Raw genomic sequence first — 14,597 nt, forward strand, 5'->3', positions numbered from 1 at the left:
TGGTCAACTATATTTTAGTTTATTGCAAACGCATTAAATGAGAATTTATGAGCCACTAAAGTTTATAGCATTTTAATAAACTTCTTCATTTTATTTTTAGTATTCTTATTTTTTTTCTCTCTCTTTTGTGAGTCAATGTGATTCAAGTGAAATGAATTGCATTTTCTTTTGTCTATATATAATAATAATCTGTCGATTAAACTTTAAAATGAAGCTAAAAGCTCAATCTAAACCTAGCTAGATTAATGCATAACATGCTATCTATTTCTTTTACGTGCTGAGAGATAGTGGAGTTTAGTGTAAGTAAAATAAGGTAATCTTAAAACTTAATTGAACCAAAAAATTTAAGCTATTAGGTGAAGACTCATAATCTATATAAACATTCATTATACCGTCATATATGATATGATACTCAACAATCTCTTTCTTTTATATATGAGATAAACATGAACAACCCTTCCTCACCAATCTACTACTCTTAATCAAAGTCTTGTGCTCATATTTCTTCCGGTCACACATTAATCCAACTCTTTATTACCATCAACAGCTCCCTGAATCCACTTAGTCCGAGCTTATGCATCAATTTCACGTATCATTGTCTTTTATCTATTTTCATTGTGATGGAGATTTAATTGTTATTGGGTTTATCTATATTACATCCTCTTTGATAATCTTTGAAGGAGTAAGCCTTTGCTAATATGTGACAAGGTTAATAATCCTTATCTTTATATTTCTGCTATTTTGCTCAGGGGTTAAGCTTTAGATTAAGCAGCATTACATTTATATCTTATACAGTACAGGGTATGCTTTTCCTGAATTTTGGCCAATGAGACATTTGAAAAATTTAAGTCCAACATCCAGGAAGGAAGCTGCAGAGCTCTATAAAGGGAAGAAGAACATAAGCTTCCTAGTTAGTGATGCAAGTTGATTAATTTATACATAAGCTTCATTTATGCAAGTTCATGTATTCCTTAATTTGTCCTTTTCTAACCAGTGCAAGCTAATTTATACTTGTATTCTTAAAAACGAATTTCTTGTACATTTTTTATTTGATTAAGATTTTGATCCATACTTAGTCTATATCCTTATTCATTTAAGATTTAATTATATATTTATGTCTGTTTAGTTAGGATATAATTTTAAATTTTATTTACTTACCTAATTTTTGTATCGGAATTCGTATCTAAACTAAAAACTATAAATCCAATTATGAGTTAATCACTATCTGAGCTATATTCTATTCGTTTTCACATCTAATAGTGATATATTGTGATTTATTGTCAAATAAAACAAGACAATATTAAAATATATTTATAGTGGAATTTTTTTTAAAAAAAAAAGGTTTAAATATGGCATGGAATGCTTTATGATAAAATTTAAGTCAAATTATTTTTTGTAATAAAAATAACTAAGTAAAGATAATGTAATAATTATAAAGTAATATTTAATTTTAAATTTACAGGTATGTGAGAACGAAACGGAGGCCCAGAAAGACCAAATTACCCCCGTATCGTCAGGTATAAAATTCTTTCTCGGGATATAATTCTCTTTGAAGTAGAAGGGTATTTTAATCCCACCGTTTTTGGCCCCGCCAAGAAATGGTAAATAAAGGCCACCGATTATAGAAAGTTTACTTTTTAGTCCTTGATGATTAAATATAATATCGCTTTTAACTTATTAAACTTTTGTCATTATTATTATCTCTTACTTTCTTCTCGGATTTTTCTACAATAATCCCAACCACTCCGTCCGCCTCACATCGCCGAGCATTAAATTCGTAGTTTCTACTTCCTTTTTAAGAGCGAGGAGGAGGACGAAAGAGCAAGAAAAGGTACCGGGCGTACCTCGAGAATGGTGACGCCGCGCAAATCCGGCCACCGCCGGATCGCCGACTTCCTCGCGGAGGACACGGACTCCGATGCCGAGTCCTTTATCACCGCATACGGCGGCACCGACGACGAGACCCCGCCGACGCCGTTATTCTCCAACCGGGGCGATCTCGTCGAGGTGATGCTCGAGCTCGACGAGGAGTCGATGGTGGTGCGCAGCGTCACGCCGACTACCTCCTCCATCTTGTACGGCGGAGTGCCGGGTCGGGTAACGCCGGATCCCGGCGGCCGGAGCCTGAGCCGGTCCTCGTCGACGACGTCGCGGATCCGGAAGAAGTTCGCGTGGCTGCGATCGCCGTCCCCGTCACCTCTCCGATCGTCGGAGCTGGCGCAGGCGCCGGGAACGCCGGCAATGGCGGCGAGGGAGAAGAGGCGGATCCAGGCGAGGCTGAACCGAACCCGATCGGGGCCACAGAGAGCGCTCAAGGGGCTCCGGTTTATCAGCCGGACGACCGGTTCGGTTCAGGCGGCGGAGCTGTGGTGGCGAGTGGAGGAGCGGTTCAATTGTCTTGCGAGAGATGGATTGCTCTCTCGCGATGATTTCGGCGAATGTATAGGTCTTCTTCTCCCACTCTCTTTGGATCTCTCTTGATCTCTCTGGATTGCGGTGTGATCACCGCCTCGGTGAGGCATTGGGAATGATGACCGATGAGGATTTTAACCCTTTTTTTTTTTTGGTTAATAGGAATGGTGGATTCGAAGGAGTTCGCGGTGGGGATATTCGATGCGCTGGCGAGGCGGCGGCGGCAAAACTTGGAGCGGATAACGAAGGAGGAGCTCTACGATTTCTGGCTCCAGATTTCCGACCAAAGCTTCGATGCTCGCCTCCAGATATTTTTCGATATGTAGGTATTCAAAGCTTATTCTACTTCGCGATCTATTTCGATGGATAAATTTGGTGATTTATCCGATGATCTTTGGATAGGGTGGATACCAATGTGGATGGGAGGATAACTAGAGACGAAGTACGGGAGGTGAGTTGAACGAGCTACTGTTTAGAAAACGCTACGGCTTTTGTGGCCCCACTGTCGTAATTTTTAAGTAACATTGGGGATAATTATTCTCTTTTACAGCTTATAGTTCTTAGTGCCTCCGCAAACAAGTTGGCGAAGCTAAAAGAGCAAGCAGAGGAGTACGCCGCACTAATTATGGAGGAGCTCGATCCGGAGAACCTTGGCTACATTGAGGTGTGAGTTCAATTCCCAAAAGGACCTCCTGGAAACCTATATATATCCGAACTGCCATTATTAATTACTGAACGTGTCAATCGCTTACGCGCTTGTCGTTGTTCGCTATTATAGCTTTGGCAGCTCGAGGCGCTACTTCTCCAGAGGGACAGCTACATGAACTACAGCCGACCGCTTAGCACGACGAGCGCCGCCAACTGGAGCCAAAACCTCGGCACAGCCAGTGGCCCCGTCGCCGGGGCCGGGGCCGGGGCAGGGGCCGGGGCCGCTGCCGGCGGAGGAAGACAGGAGCCGAAGCGGGTCCGAAGGAAGTTCAAATTCCGCAACGCCGCGGCGCAGCTTAGAATGGCCGTGCAGGAGAACTGGCGGCGGTTGCTGGTGGTGGCCCTGTGGGTAGCGGCGATGACGGCGGTGTTCTTGTGGAAGTTCGTGCAGTACCGGCGGCGCGCCGCGTTCCACGTCATGGGTTACTGCCTCCCCACTGCGAAGGGGGCGGCGGAGACCCTCAAGCTCAACATGGCCGTGGTGCTACTCCCGGTGTGCCGCAACACGCTGACGTGGCTTCGCTCCACGTGGGCGCGCTTCTTCGTCCCTTTCGACGATAACATTACGTTTCACAAGGTACTCAGAAACGGGGAAACGCGGTACCTCGGGAAACCGTGTCTCAATCTTAGTCGGTCAGCTGTCGAAGTCTTTAGGACAAGCAGCTGGCTTCCTTTTCTCTTGGTCAGAACAACGTGACTGGTTCTCACTGGACCGAAGGGATTTGATGTAGGCTCGGTGGACGGTGGTGTTGCCACTGCTGTCGCCGTAAAGTGATTGGTCCGCTCTCTGGGCCAGGGACCCGGGTCCCATTATTATCACCAATTACGGCAGGGGCAGTTATAGACTAAGAAAATTTGCAATCAGTTCACCGACGCAGTTCTGGCCCATCCCCATTTTTTATTCTACACCCCAAGGAGGACACGACAGCAGAGCATACAGACCTTTGCCACGTTATACATGGCCAATCATTTCTGGGCCCACATAGAGCCAAGGCCCACTGAGGGCTCCAATAGCCTGCAAGCTGTCCTCTTACTTAGATTACGTCATTATCGCTATACATGCTAGCTTCCGGTCCTAACTGTCCATTATTCAAATTAAATTGTTTCAATTCTCCAATTTTCCACTATGATTGACGGTAAATTTAACTTATTTCGTCGGTTGTTGAATTTGGTTTTTATTCCCGCAGATGATTGCGACGGCGATAGTGGTGGGAATCACCCTCCATGCGGGGAACCACCTCGCGTGCGATTTCCCACGTGTGATCGGGTCGAGCCCGGACCAGTACGAGCTCGTGGCTCCTGACTTCGGGTCCGAGAAGCCCTCGTTCGCGAGCCTCCTGTACGGGGTGGAGGGGGTGACCGGAATCGCGATGGTGGTCCTGATGGCCGTCTCCTTCACCCTGGCCACCCACCCATTCCGAAAGAACGGTATGAGGCTGCCCTTCCCCCTGAATCGCCTCACCGGCTTCAACGCCTTCTGGTATTCTCACCACCTCCTCGTCATCGTCTACGCCCTGCTGCTTATCCACAGCTACTTCTTGTATCTCGTCCACGAATGGTACCAGAAAACGGTAAGGCCTCTCCATCCCCTAAACTTTTCTTCTTTCTTTTTTTCCTCTTCAGAAATTACATATTACTTTTCACACCCTATATTTTTAAGTAGTACTTACATTTCGAACCACATGCATTGGACTTTTGTCGAAAAAATCCTAAATTTATTATAGCCAATGGAAATTAAAAAATACACACTCTTTCCACTTCTCTTCCGAAGGAATATTTAATTTTTAATATGTTCCGTCAAATCGAGAACATGGGACTCGAAATATACCTACAAAAAATGATGAAGAGTGTGAATTTTTTTTTCTTCTATTTTTTAACTCACGAATTGGTTAGTTTTCTATTGATATTGGGATTAAGTTTGGAGAATAAGAAACGTGCGATATGCCATGTGCACATGCGTAAGATAGTATATGTTAGTCGTCTCTCAGACACAGGTGTAGTCGTAGTTTGTAGTATTTGGTAGGGGGGATGGAGGTTTGGTGTGTACCGTCCTTCACATGGGAGCAAATTTAGGCATAATTATAGGGTAATTAGGTCCTCCTTGTCGGTTTCCAAAGTCTACGGCTAAAAATAAATAAGTAGATAAACATATCTGGGCAATAGTGCAGTAACATGCATCACTACTCTTACAGTAATAAAATAAAATAAAATAATATTCACTAAATCAGAACATAAAAAAATATTATACTATATCCCAGGTAATGTGAAAGCTTAGATTGAATAAAGACTCAATCTATTAAGAATTTGACATATTATTACTGCCGCTACTGTAAGATATTTTTGCCAATGCACAGGGAAGAAGGCAGTGGTTTATCCTATAAACCAGCCTGGAAGATAAGTAGCTAGGAACTGCCCACTTGGCTTCAAAATAAAGACCACCAAGATACTCGTCCTAATTGTTTCTAATTTACATCCCATCATACACTGACTTCTACTTTATTCTAAGGAGAATCCAATGATAGACATCAAAATATTTTAACGTATATTGTAAGTTAATTGTGGACATCGTGGACGTAACTCGCACTGTTAGATTGTCAAAACCCCCATCACTCTGCAACGCACCATTTTGACTCTGATGACATAGTCCAAAATTCCAAATCATGCAATAACAAAATTGGGTCATAGTTTTCTTCCCAAGTTTGGTGCATGTAGGTGTGACTAATTGTGTGGCTTTAAGCCTATCACTGTTTATGGGTGATGTCCATTACCTACCTCTGGTCCCCTTTGTATTTATTTGTTATAGGCGTGGACCCACCTAAGTAGGAAGATTGTGTTGTCACTTGTCACATGTTCGGTTTCCAAAGCAAAAAAATTATATAGTGGCTTCCAGAGCATTGTTCAAAGGGGTTGTAGCATCTTAGTATCAACTTTAAAAGAGGTGCTGTAATGAAAGGGTATGATGCCTTGCCCCACTGATTTCGTTTAATATAGCCCATGGTATGATGGTATGTCCATGTGGACCTATTAGAAGACTCAAATGATAACCATTCTGAACTATATTAGGTTGATGGGCACATGCAAGTGCAGTATTAATATTCTCTACTGCCATTTATCAAAGCAACATTTATTGCAGTCAGTAAAATTTCTGTCCTTTTTACCACGCACTTTTCATTTCATGGGTAGTTAGATATTAGGTTTCTTATCCTATTTGAGGCACTAATAATTATGATTTTTTTTGTTTTGCTAGACGTGGATGTACATATCTGTTCCTCTGCTGATATATGTGGGTGAAAGAATGCTACGAGCCCTTCGTTCCAAGGCTTACTCAGTTAAAATCTTGAAGGTGATTGTTTTTTCTTTAAAAAAAAAAACTATATCATCTAATTTTAATCCTTATTGGAATTTTACATTCTCTAATAGGTTTAACAACTCAGACATACTAGTGCTGATTCTGGAGAAACTAAACTCCTTAATGTGTTGGTAAAGATGCAATTTAGACTTCAGATTTTGAAGAAAGCTAGCTTAATGTTTCATCCATGTAAGGAAGCTATAATTACAACAAAAAAGCAAAATTCCTGCCAGGAGTAGCAAATCAACCATCTTTTTCGTTCATTTTCCCATTTGAATGCCCATTCTATATTTAGGACAAAAAATTTAGCTAATCAACGGAAATTCCATAGAGTTGCATAATATCATGCTTTAGTCACTGCCTGTAACCTCTTTAACTATTTTACCCTTTTGAGTTTTGACTAACAAGGAGTAGTATAATAGTATCCTGTTACGTTGTTGTTATTCCACACTGCCAGAGTAATATATTCTTCAGCAAAAATAGAGAAGTTTAATATCTATACAATCATATTTCTTTTCCTTTGATATCATTCTACTTGTTCAGGTCTCATTGCTACCAGGAAGTGTCTTGACAATTACAATGTCCAAGCCTTATGGATTTCGATATAGAAGTGGGCAATATATCTTCCTTCAGTGTCCCGCAATCTCTCCATTTGAATGGTTTTTGCCTCTTATCCTGTTTCCTCTGTACCTACTCGGCTTTGATTATATCACATAACAAAAGATATATTGGTGTTCGATAGGCATCCCTTCTCCATCACATCTGCTCCTGGCGACGACTATCTTAGTGTGCACATTCGAACAGCTGGTGACTGGACACAAGAACTGAAGCACATCTTTACAGAACACTACTTCTCATCATGCTCCACAGGAAGAGCTACATTTAATGAGCTTGGCTCACTAAAACAAAGAAGGTTACAATACTATTACACTATATCACTATCTGACATTTGTTTTACCTTAGATACTTGGAAGATTTCAAACTCAAATCTTTCATTTCTAATTCAGCCTGCCTAGACTGCTCGTCGATGGCCCTTACGGTGCTCCTGCACAAGATTTCCGGAATTATGATGTTCTACTTCTCGTGGGGCTCGGTATAGGAGCGACGCCTTTTATAAGCATTCTTAGAGACCTACTCAACAACATTAAAATAGCAGAGGAATTAATGGTTAAACCTCATCCCTGTTACTTTAGATTTGTTGCACTACTTTGATCTTTATTTTTATTTTTCTCGAAGATTTTATTTTAATTAGGTTGCATATTGATCTTAATTTGTTAGGACTTAGCAATGGAGACCAGCAGATCTGAGGACAGCATGAACAGCTTCACCTTCTCCAGGTCAAGCAGCAGCAAGAAGAGAGCATACAGAACTAGCTGTGCACATTTTTACTGGGTTACAAGAGAGCCTGGATCTTTTGAATGGTTCAAAGGAGTTATGAATGAGGTTGCTGAAATGGATAAGAAGGTATATTATTTTTTCACATACTCCTTTACTTTGTTTGCATTAATAAGGAAGAATTATGTTGCATTGATAGATACTAATTTTGGCTTGAAATTGGAACAGGGTGTCATAGAGCTGCATAATTATTTGACGAGTGTGTACGAGGAGCGAGATGCGAGGACTACTCTACTCACAATGGTGCAAGCCCTAAATCATGCTAAGCATGGAGTTGACATTGTCTCAGGCACTCGGGTAAAATTTATCTCTAGAGAAAACTTCAATACTTCAGTTGTTTTCTATCTCATCTTAAAACAAACAAAATGAAGAAAATGATAAATCATCATTATATAGATATCTCTTGAATGATATGATCATGCTTATATCTTACCTTTATCTCTTTCAGAATTCCTAGAATATTTTAAAGGAACCTATTAATCACTCTAGTAATCTTCAGTATTTACTAGTAGTCATAAGGGTCTAACTTAAAATTTGAAAAAGAAAAAGGAATAGAGAGGAGTATAACAAGTATACAGAGACTTCTCATGGTTAATATAATTCTGTTATGGCCACAATCATTATGTTTGTGTTAATTTAACTTACAACAACTGCATTCATCATTTGGCAGGTAAGAACACACTTTGCAAGGCCCAACTGGAAAGAAGTCTTTACAAGGATAGCTAACAAGCATCCCAGTGCCACCGTAGGTAGTACTCTTCACAAATTGAAATCTCCTCTAAGAGATGAATAAGAATAGGTGTAAACTTCATTGTACTGATACATGTGGTGTTACTTAAAATTTTCTTTGTTGTCTAGGAGTCTTTTACTGCGGTGCGCCAACTCTAGCTAAAGAACTGAAGAGATTATCACAGGAGATGAGCCATAAAACAACGACGCGCTTCGACTTCCACAAGGAATACTTCTAACTGTTCTGATAACAGATATAGGAAGAATCAAAATTTTGTGTAATTTAAGAGAATTACTGCAAAGGGAAACAACTATACATAATATACAAGTGGAGAGGAAGGTAGGGCATGAACTAAATCAACTAACAAAAAGGAGGGGGGATAGGAGTTCTCTATATCAAAAATTTAGAATTATACATGTACACAAACATATTTACTAATGCAAGGTATTAGTACAGTTTTACTTACATCTCTTGTGTTCATTTAATTTTTATTTACTTCAAGCTTTTGTATAAATAATAGACTGGAGATGGCCTATATATAATTAATTCCATTTAACTAATAATGAGTGCATCTTCCTCAAGTATCACAATGGATACTAATGAATCTGCCAAGGTTCATGCCTTTCTTATTATATTTTATTTATGCCATTGGGTTTAATACTTTGTATCGAAAAATCCTTACTTTATCGGTGTTTGAGCTAATAAAATTATTTTCCTATGGTTTTTCTCTCTCCAAAAAAAAATGAACCCTATTAATGTATTAAGCTTCAGCTTATTTTAAAAATTCTTCATCAGAGAAAACTTAAATGCCAAAATTTATGATTATTCTAAACAGGAGGAAAAAAATATATATCATTCCAATTTTCCTTCTCCAAGTTCTTTAAATCTCTGAGTTTTCTTTATATCGTTTGATCAATCGGTGTTAAGCTTAGCAAGGTTTTTTTTTTTTAAAGAAAAAAAAATACGGGATAAAATATTGGATTTCAAACTAAATTGCATATGCGAACCATTAATCCGACGTGTCACATAAGTTGGTGGGCCCGGAACTACCTCAAGATGGACTTGAAGAATTGGTCGTCCACGAGACAGAAGTGACGGGTCTCTCAGCGCAGCTCCTCGGCTTCCTGCGTTCGCCCTCGATGGGACGACGACCCGCGCAATCCGACGCCAAACCCGACACCCCTAAACCCAAGCTAAAGAGGAAGAAAGGGAGGAGGAAAGCTATTCCCATCCCCGAACCACCGGTACCACTCCCCATTTCCTCTTTCGATATAATTCCTCTCTTCTTCCTTTTCCCCAATCCTATCTTAGGGTTTTAGCCGTTAATTTGGGACGATTAGGTCTTTCCTTAGATGTAAAGATTCAATCTTCGTCGTGTAGTTTGGAGAACAGAAGTTGTTGTAGGCTTGAGCCAAACTTTTCTTCCAAATGCTCTTTTAGGGTAATAGGATTTTGATCATTCTGTATCAAGACCGTAGTTGGGATCCTTAGTGTGTTTCATTGCGACCAAAAATTTGAAGTTTGAGCTGTTTTAAAAAAATATAAACAAAAATCTATGCAATGCTGTCGTAGGGTTTTAGGGGTTTTGGATTTTCTGTATCCTAATCCCTTACTTTTAGTGGTGTTTAGATGCAAAGGTCTCATCTTTTTAGTTAATTCGGACAAAAAAGAATCTTTGGATATATTGAGCTAATCTCGAAGATGTTTGCATGAGAGAAGACAGTAACTATTCATGTCGATTTTGTCGGTTTGTATCCGAAGCTTAATTTGGGATCGTTAGGTCTCTCTTGAGATGTAAAGGTTTGTTGTTTAGTTGATTTCGACGAATTATTGTATACTTTGAGCTGATTTCAAGACGTTTCCCGATCGATTACATTCTCATCCATTTTAAATTGCTGCCTTTTTTGGTCATATAACATGCTAATTGTTAATGGTTGAGGCGGGTGTCAAGAGCGCCAACTTATTTTGGAAATTCTTTTGGGGAGTTTATGTTAGGTCAAGTATGATGACACTCACAAGAACGGTTTATAATGTTGTATATGACCTTTGGGTTAATTAAAGAATGTGAGATGGGCGGTGTTTATGCCCAAGAGATTAAAGAGATCCAAAGGAGAATAATTAAGAATGACTACCAGATCCTATGAAGGAATTAAGTAATTTACTATGATGGCAAGAAAAACCAGAGGCATTTTCCTGCTATTCTTTGTATCGGCTTCATCAAGAATATGGGTCTCCATGCATTTCTTTTATTGCATTTTGTAGCATCTCAGCTGCATCCATATACTTAATTTGTGAAGTGTGGGAGTCTACCCTGTTTGTGAACATAAAATTTTATTGTAGGAACGAGAAGAACCAGGCAGCAGCAGCGATGTGATAGCTCCCAGAAAAGGAATGGTTTTCAAAACCTTGGAAGAGATCTGTGACTTTTACAACCGATATGCCCAGCATCTTGGATTTGCTACAAAGATTAAAGCTTCAAGCCACAAACGTTCATATATTCAGATCATGTGCTGGAAGGGTCGGAAGAGGGATAAGAGAAGGCTTGATGCTCTTGCTCCGAGGCCAACTATATACACCAACTGCCCAGCCGTTGTCAAAGTAGGCCTATCCCAGTATGACAGCATGTACCACATAAAAGAAGTTGTTCTTGAACACAACCATGAACTAAATCCACTGCGAATGCACTTCTTTCGGGATGAGAATATGTTGGGTGCTGGAGTAAAGAAGCGCCTCAGAAGCGATTATGGGGATGTACATGTCGAAGCAGCAAGAGATCAGAACCTGTCTCTACAAGGAAGAGAATGGATGACTTCTGTTGAAGAAGTACAACGTTTGAAACTTGCTAAGGAGGATGTAGAAGCTATCAATTGGTTTTTTGGCCATATGCAGAGTAGTAATTCTAACTTTTTCTATCTGATGGATATAGATAATGAATGCCATCTAAAGAATGTGTTCTGGGCTGATGGTCGGTCAAGATCAGCATACCGGTACTTTGGTGATGTTCTCTTACTGGACACGTCTTATCTGACAAGTAAGTTTAATGTTCCTTTGGCTGCATTTGTCGGTGTAAACAATCATGGGCAGTCAGTGCTGATGGGTTGTGGTTTACTATCGGATGAGTCAACAAGAACTTTTGTATGGTTGCTAAGGGCATTGCTGTCATGTATGCCTGGACATCCTCCACATGCTATAATCACTGACAATGGCAGCTCCATTCAAGAGGCAGTTAAGCAAGTTCTCCCTGGCTGCCCTCATCGTTTCTGTTTGTCTCAGATTATGAGGAGGATTCCTGAGATGTTGGAAGGGTTGCGGGAATATAAAGAAATAAAAAAGTCCTTAAAGAAAGTGGTTTATGAATCTTTAAGACATCATGAATTTGAAATGAAATGGCAAAATATGATTGAAAAATATGGTCTCATATACAATGATTGGCTTAGGTCGTTATATCAGGACCGACATCATTGGGTCCCAGCTTTTGTGAAAGATACTTTCTGGGCAGGTATGTCCATTACAATACGTGGTGAGAATATGGATTCATTCTTCGAAGGACATCTAGAAAGCAGTACTTCTGTAAACAAGTTCCTTAATCAATATGAGATGACTATGGAAACTAAATATGAAAGTGAAGCACTTGCAGATTTTGAATCATTTCATAAGGTTCCACCATTGTCCACACAATTTTACATGGAAGAGCAGCTGTCAGAAATTTACACAATTGACATATTCATGAAGTTCCAGGATGAGGTAAAGGCCTTAGTATATTGTCATCCTTCACTTATTAAGACAGATGGGTCTGTTCATACCTTTGAGGTTAAAGAGCGGATCAGAGTAAAAGAAAGTAAAGTGATGGAACAGAAAATTTATGAAGTTATATTCAAAGAAAGTGGCCAGGATGTGCAATGCATTTGTTGTTCTTATCAGTTTAGGGGTATTTTATGTAGACATGCACTTTCCGTGCTCAACTTTCAAGACATAGATGAAGTTCCATTCCAATACATAACGGAGCGTTGGAGAAAAGATTTTAAAGGTCTGCAGGCTGCTTCTTATCCTCCATATGAAATGGTGGCTAATGGGCCAATGGAGCGGTATGAAAACTTGTATAAGCGCTGCCTTAAACTTGCTGATGTAGGAAGCATGTCTGATGATAAATACGAGTTCTCTTTGAAAATAATGAACCAAGCTATGGGAAAACTTCTTGAGGAGAATTTCACAAGTAAAGGCAAGAAGGTTAAGATCATGTTTGATGAACCTACGACAGATCAAAATGATGTCCATGATGCTACTACCAATGCCAATGAAAATTTGGGAAAGGGATCTTATGAGGTTGAACATGTTACAGAAGAGAGGAGAAAAGGAAAGAGGAAGAAGCAGAAAGAGCCGTTGGTGGGGACATTGGATAATAATAAAGAAAAGGTAAAAAATGTCAGAACTTTTAGAGCTGATATTTTTTAGGGTAACAAAGACACAGAATAATAAAAGATATACTACTTTATTAAAGCACTTCTCTTCCTTGTATTCCAATGATGGCATCAAGAAGCAGTCGTCTTCATAATGCACTCTTTCTCATTCTTTTTTGCTGGACTTTTTTAAATTGTAGGAACAAGTGAACCTGTCAAATTCTCCGGCAATTTTCCACACCATGGTACCTCTGGCTTTCCAACGTACAATCACTGCTAGCTCATGGAACCCATGGAACTTTCCTCCTGTGAACCAAATTCAGCCATCTAACTTATTGTATTATGCTGCTGCACCAGTGAACAATCCACAGTACCGTCTTCTCCTACAAAAGGTAATAACAAATGGATCTTATGTGTCAATTCACAGAAGAAATTCTTAATTGAATAATTGGCATATCTCAGGATCAGATTGGCCATCCCAGCATTGGCGGTCATTCAGGGGACCTGAGGAATCCTCAGCAAACTTTGGAGGTTGCTAACTAATTTATCTTTTCCTCGCTTCAGCTTGTATATCATTGTTGATCCATACTTTCTCTTTTGCCCTTTATTGTCTACTAATATTACTCTGACTGATTTACAGAAAACACAAAAAACGGAGGCAACTCCTTGTCCAAAGAGAAAAAAGAGAAAAAGCAGTCAAATTGTGGAACTGTCATCTTGAGGTCCACTTAGAATTACCTGAATTTTCTTATCTAGGATACAAGTAGTAGTTGATTATTTTTCTGTGTTAAAAGAAAAATCACAGTTCTTTTTCTCTGAAGATTGCAACATGTTATTCTCAGTGCCTTCATCATTTTCGCACTAGTCCTAAATGTCCTATATCTTGTCTTGGTTCTAGGTTTATATATCAGTTTTGCATATTAGTAACAAAGCTGTTCAAACTCCTTCCAGGTTTATGGTTTGAATCTCTTATAGCATTTGGGCATCTGTTTAGACTTTAGACTCTTTCGACACCTTCAGAAAAGCCCTTCACAGGGGCTATGCGATGAACTTTTTCATATTTCCTCCATTTAGGCGTTAACTATGAGCCTGTTATCTTGTTGCTTAATCCAAGATAGAGTCCACCATAAATACCACAATGTTGAGACTATAGATTCTTAACCTAGACTGTATAGATTCCTAACCTCAGTTTCTGTTGCTGCTATATAGTTTGGCTATGTTTCTCAGGCATGGTTCTCAGTTCAACATGTACGCCGGTCCACATTCTTGATCTGTTGGACGGGCCACATACTTGATCTGTTGGATGTTGGTAAGCTTTTATTTTTAATTGCTAAACCTGCAGTGTTGTAGCACGTAAGTGTCATGATTCATGACATTCTGTTGCTTATATGGATTAGTGAAAATAATGTTGGATTATGTTTTGCCTTGTACTGTTTAATTTCTTGCAGAAACATGGAAGATAATTTCACAAAAGGCCAAAAAAAAAGAAAAAAAGAAGCATAGTGGTAATCTAATACTTTTATTTTCTTTACTACTTTGCCCCTATCTCGGTGTCTACACTCATGATTCAAGGATCATTCACTGGTTTGTTCAATGATCTCAGTTG

The 14,597-nt window shown here is 39.6% G+C and overlaps 2 protein-coding genes across 5 annotated transcripts; both read left to right on the forward strand.

The window, feature by feature from the left end:
- Window positions 1-1,733: 1,733 nt before the first annotated feature.
- LOC140760230 (respiratory burst oxidase homolog protein E-like) lies at window positions 1,734-9,061 on the forward strand. The gene is made up of 14 exons (XM_073097096.1): window positions 1,734-2,446; window positions 2,575-2,734; window positions 2,815-2,863; window positions 2,963-3,076; window positions 3,191-3,697; window positions 4,308-4,691; window positions 6,368-6,463; window positions 7,013-7,128; window positions 7,212-7,382; window positions 7,477-7,636; window positions 7,748-7,933; window positions 8,033-8,161; window positions 8,535-8,613; window positions 8,723-9,061. Exons 1-14 carry the CDS (start codon window positions 1,852-1,854, stop codon window positions 8,830-8,832), a joined length of 2,856 nt encoding a protein of 951 aa, XP_072953197.1. The 5' UTR covers window positions 1,734-1,851; the 3' UTR covers window positions 8,833-9,061.
- Window positions 9,062-9,693: 632 nt separating this feature from the next.
- On the forward strand, window positions 9,694-14,548 carry LOC140760250 (protein FAR1-RELATED SEQUENCE 6-like). Of its 4 annotated transcripts, XR_012104348.1 has the most exons (7): window positions 9,694-9,838; window positions 10,935-13,007; window positions 13,192-13,383; window positions 13,454-13,522; window positions 13,632-13,713; window positions 14,201-14,300; window positions 14,440-14,548. XR_012104348.1 is itself a non-coding variant. In XM_073097126.1 (6 exons), exons 1-5 carry the CDS (start codon window positions 9,734-9,736, stop codon window positions 13,710-13,712), a joined length of 2,520 nt encoding a protein of 839 aa, XP_072953227.1. In that variant the 5' UTR covers window positions 9,694-9,733; the 3' UTR covers window position 13,713; window positions 14,201-14,548. The 4 variants fall into 4 exon arrangements, 2 of the variants coding, with proteins under 2 accessions (XP_072953227.1, XP_072953226.1); XR_012104347.1 differs by having other exon boundaries at window positions 13,632-14,300; XM_073097126.1 differs by having other exon boundaries at window positions 14,201-14,548.
- Window positions 14,549-14,597: the final 49 nt, after the last annotated feature.

Source organism: Typha angustifolia, chromosome 5 (genome assembly GCF_048772165.1).
Source record: "Typha angustifolia cultivar Huaian chromosome 5, ASM4877216v1, whole genome shotgun sequence".
NCBI classification, from domain to species: Eukaryota; Viridiplantae; Streptophyta; class Magnoliopsida; order Poales; family Typhaceae; genus Typha; species Typha angustifolia.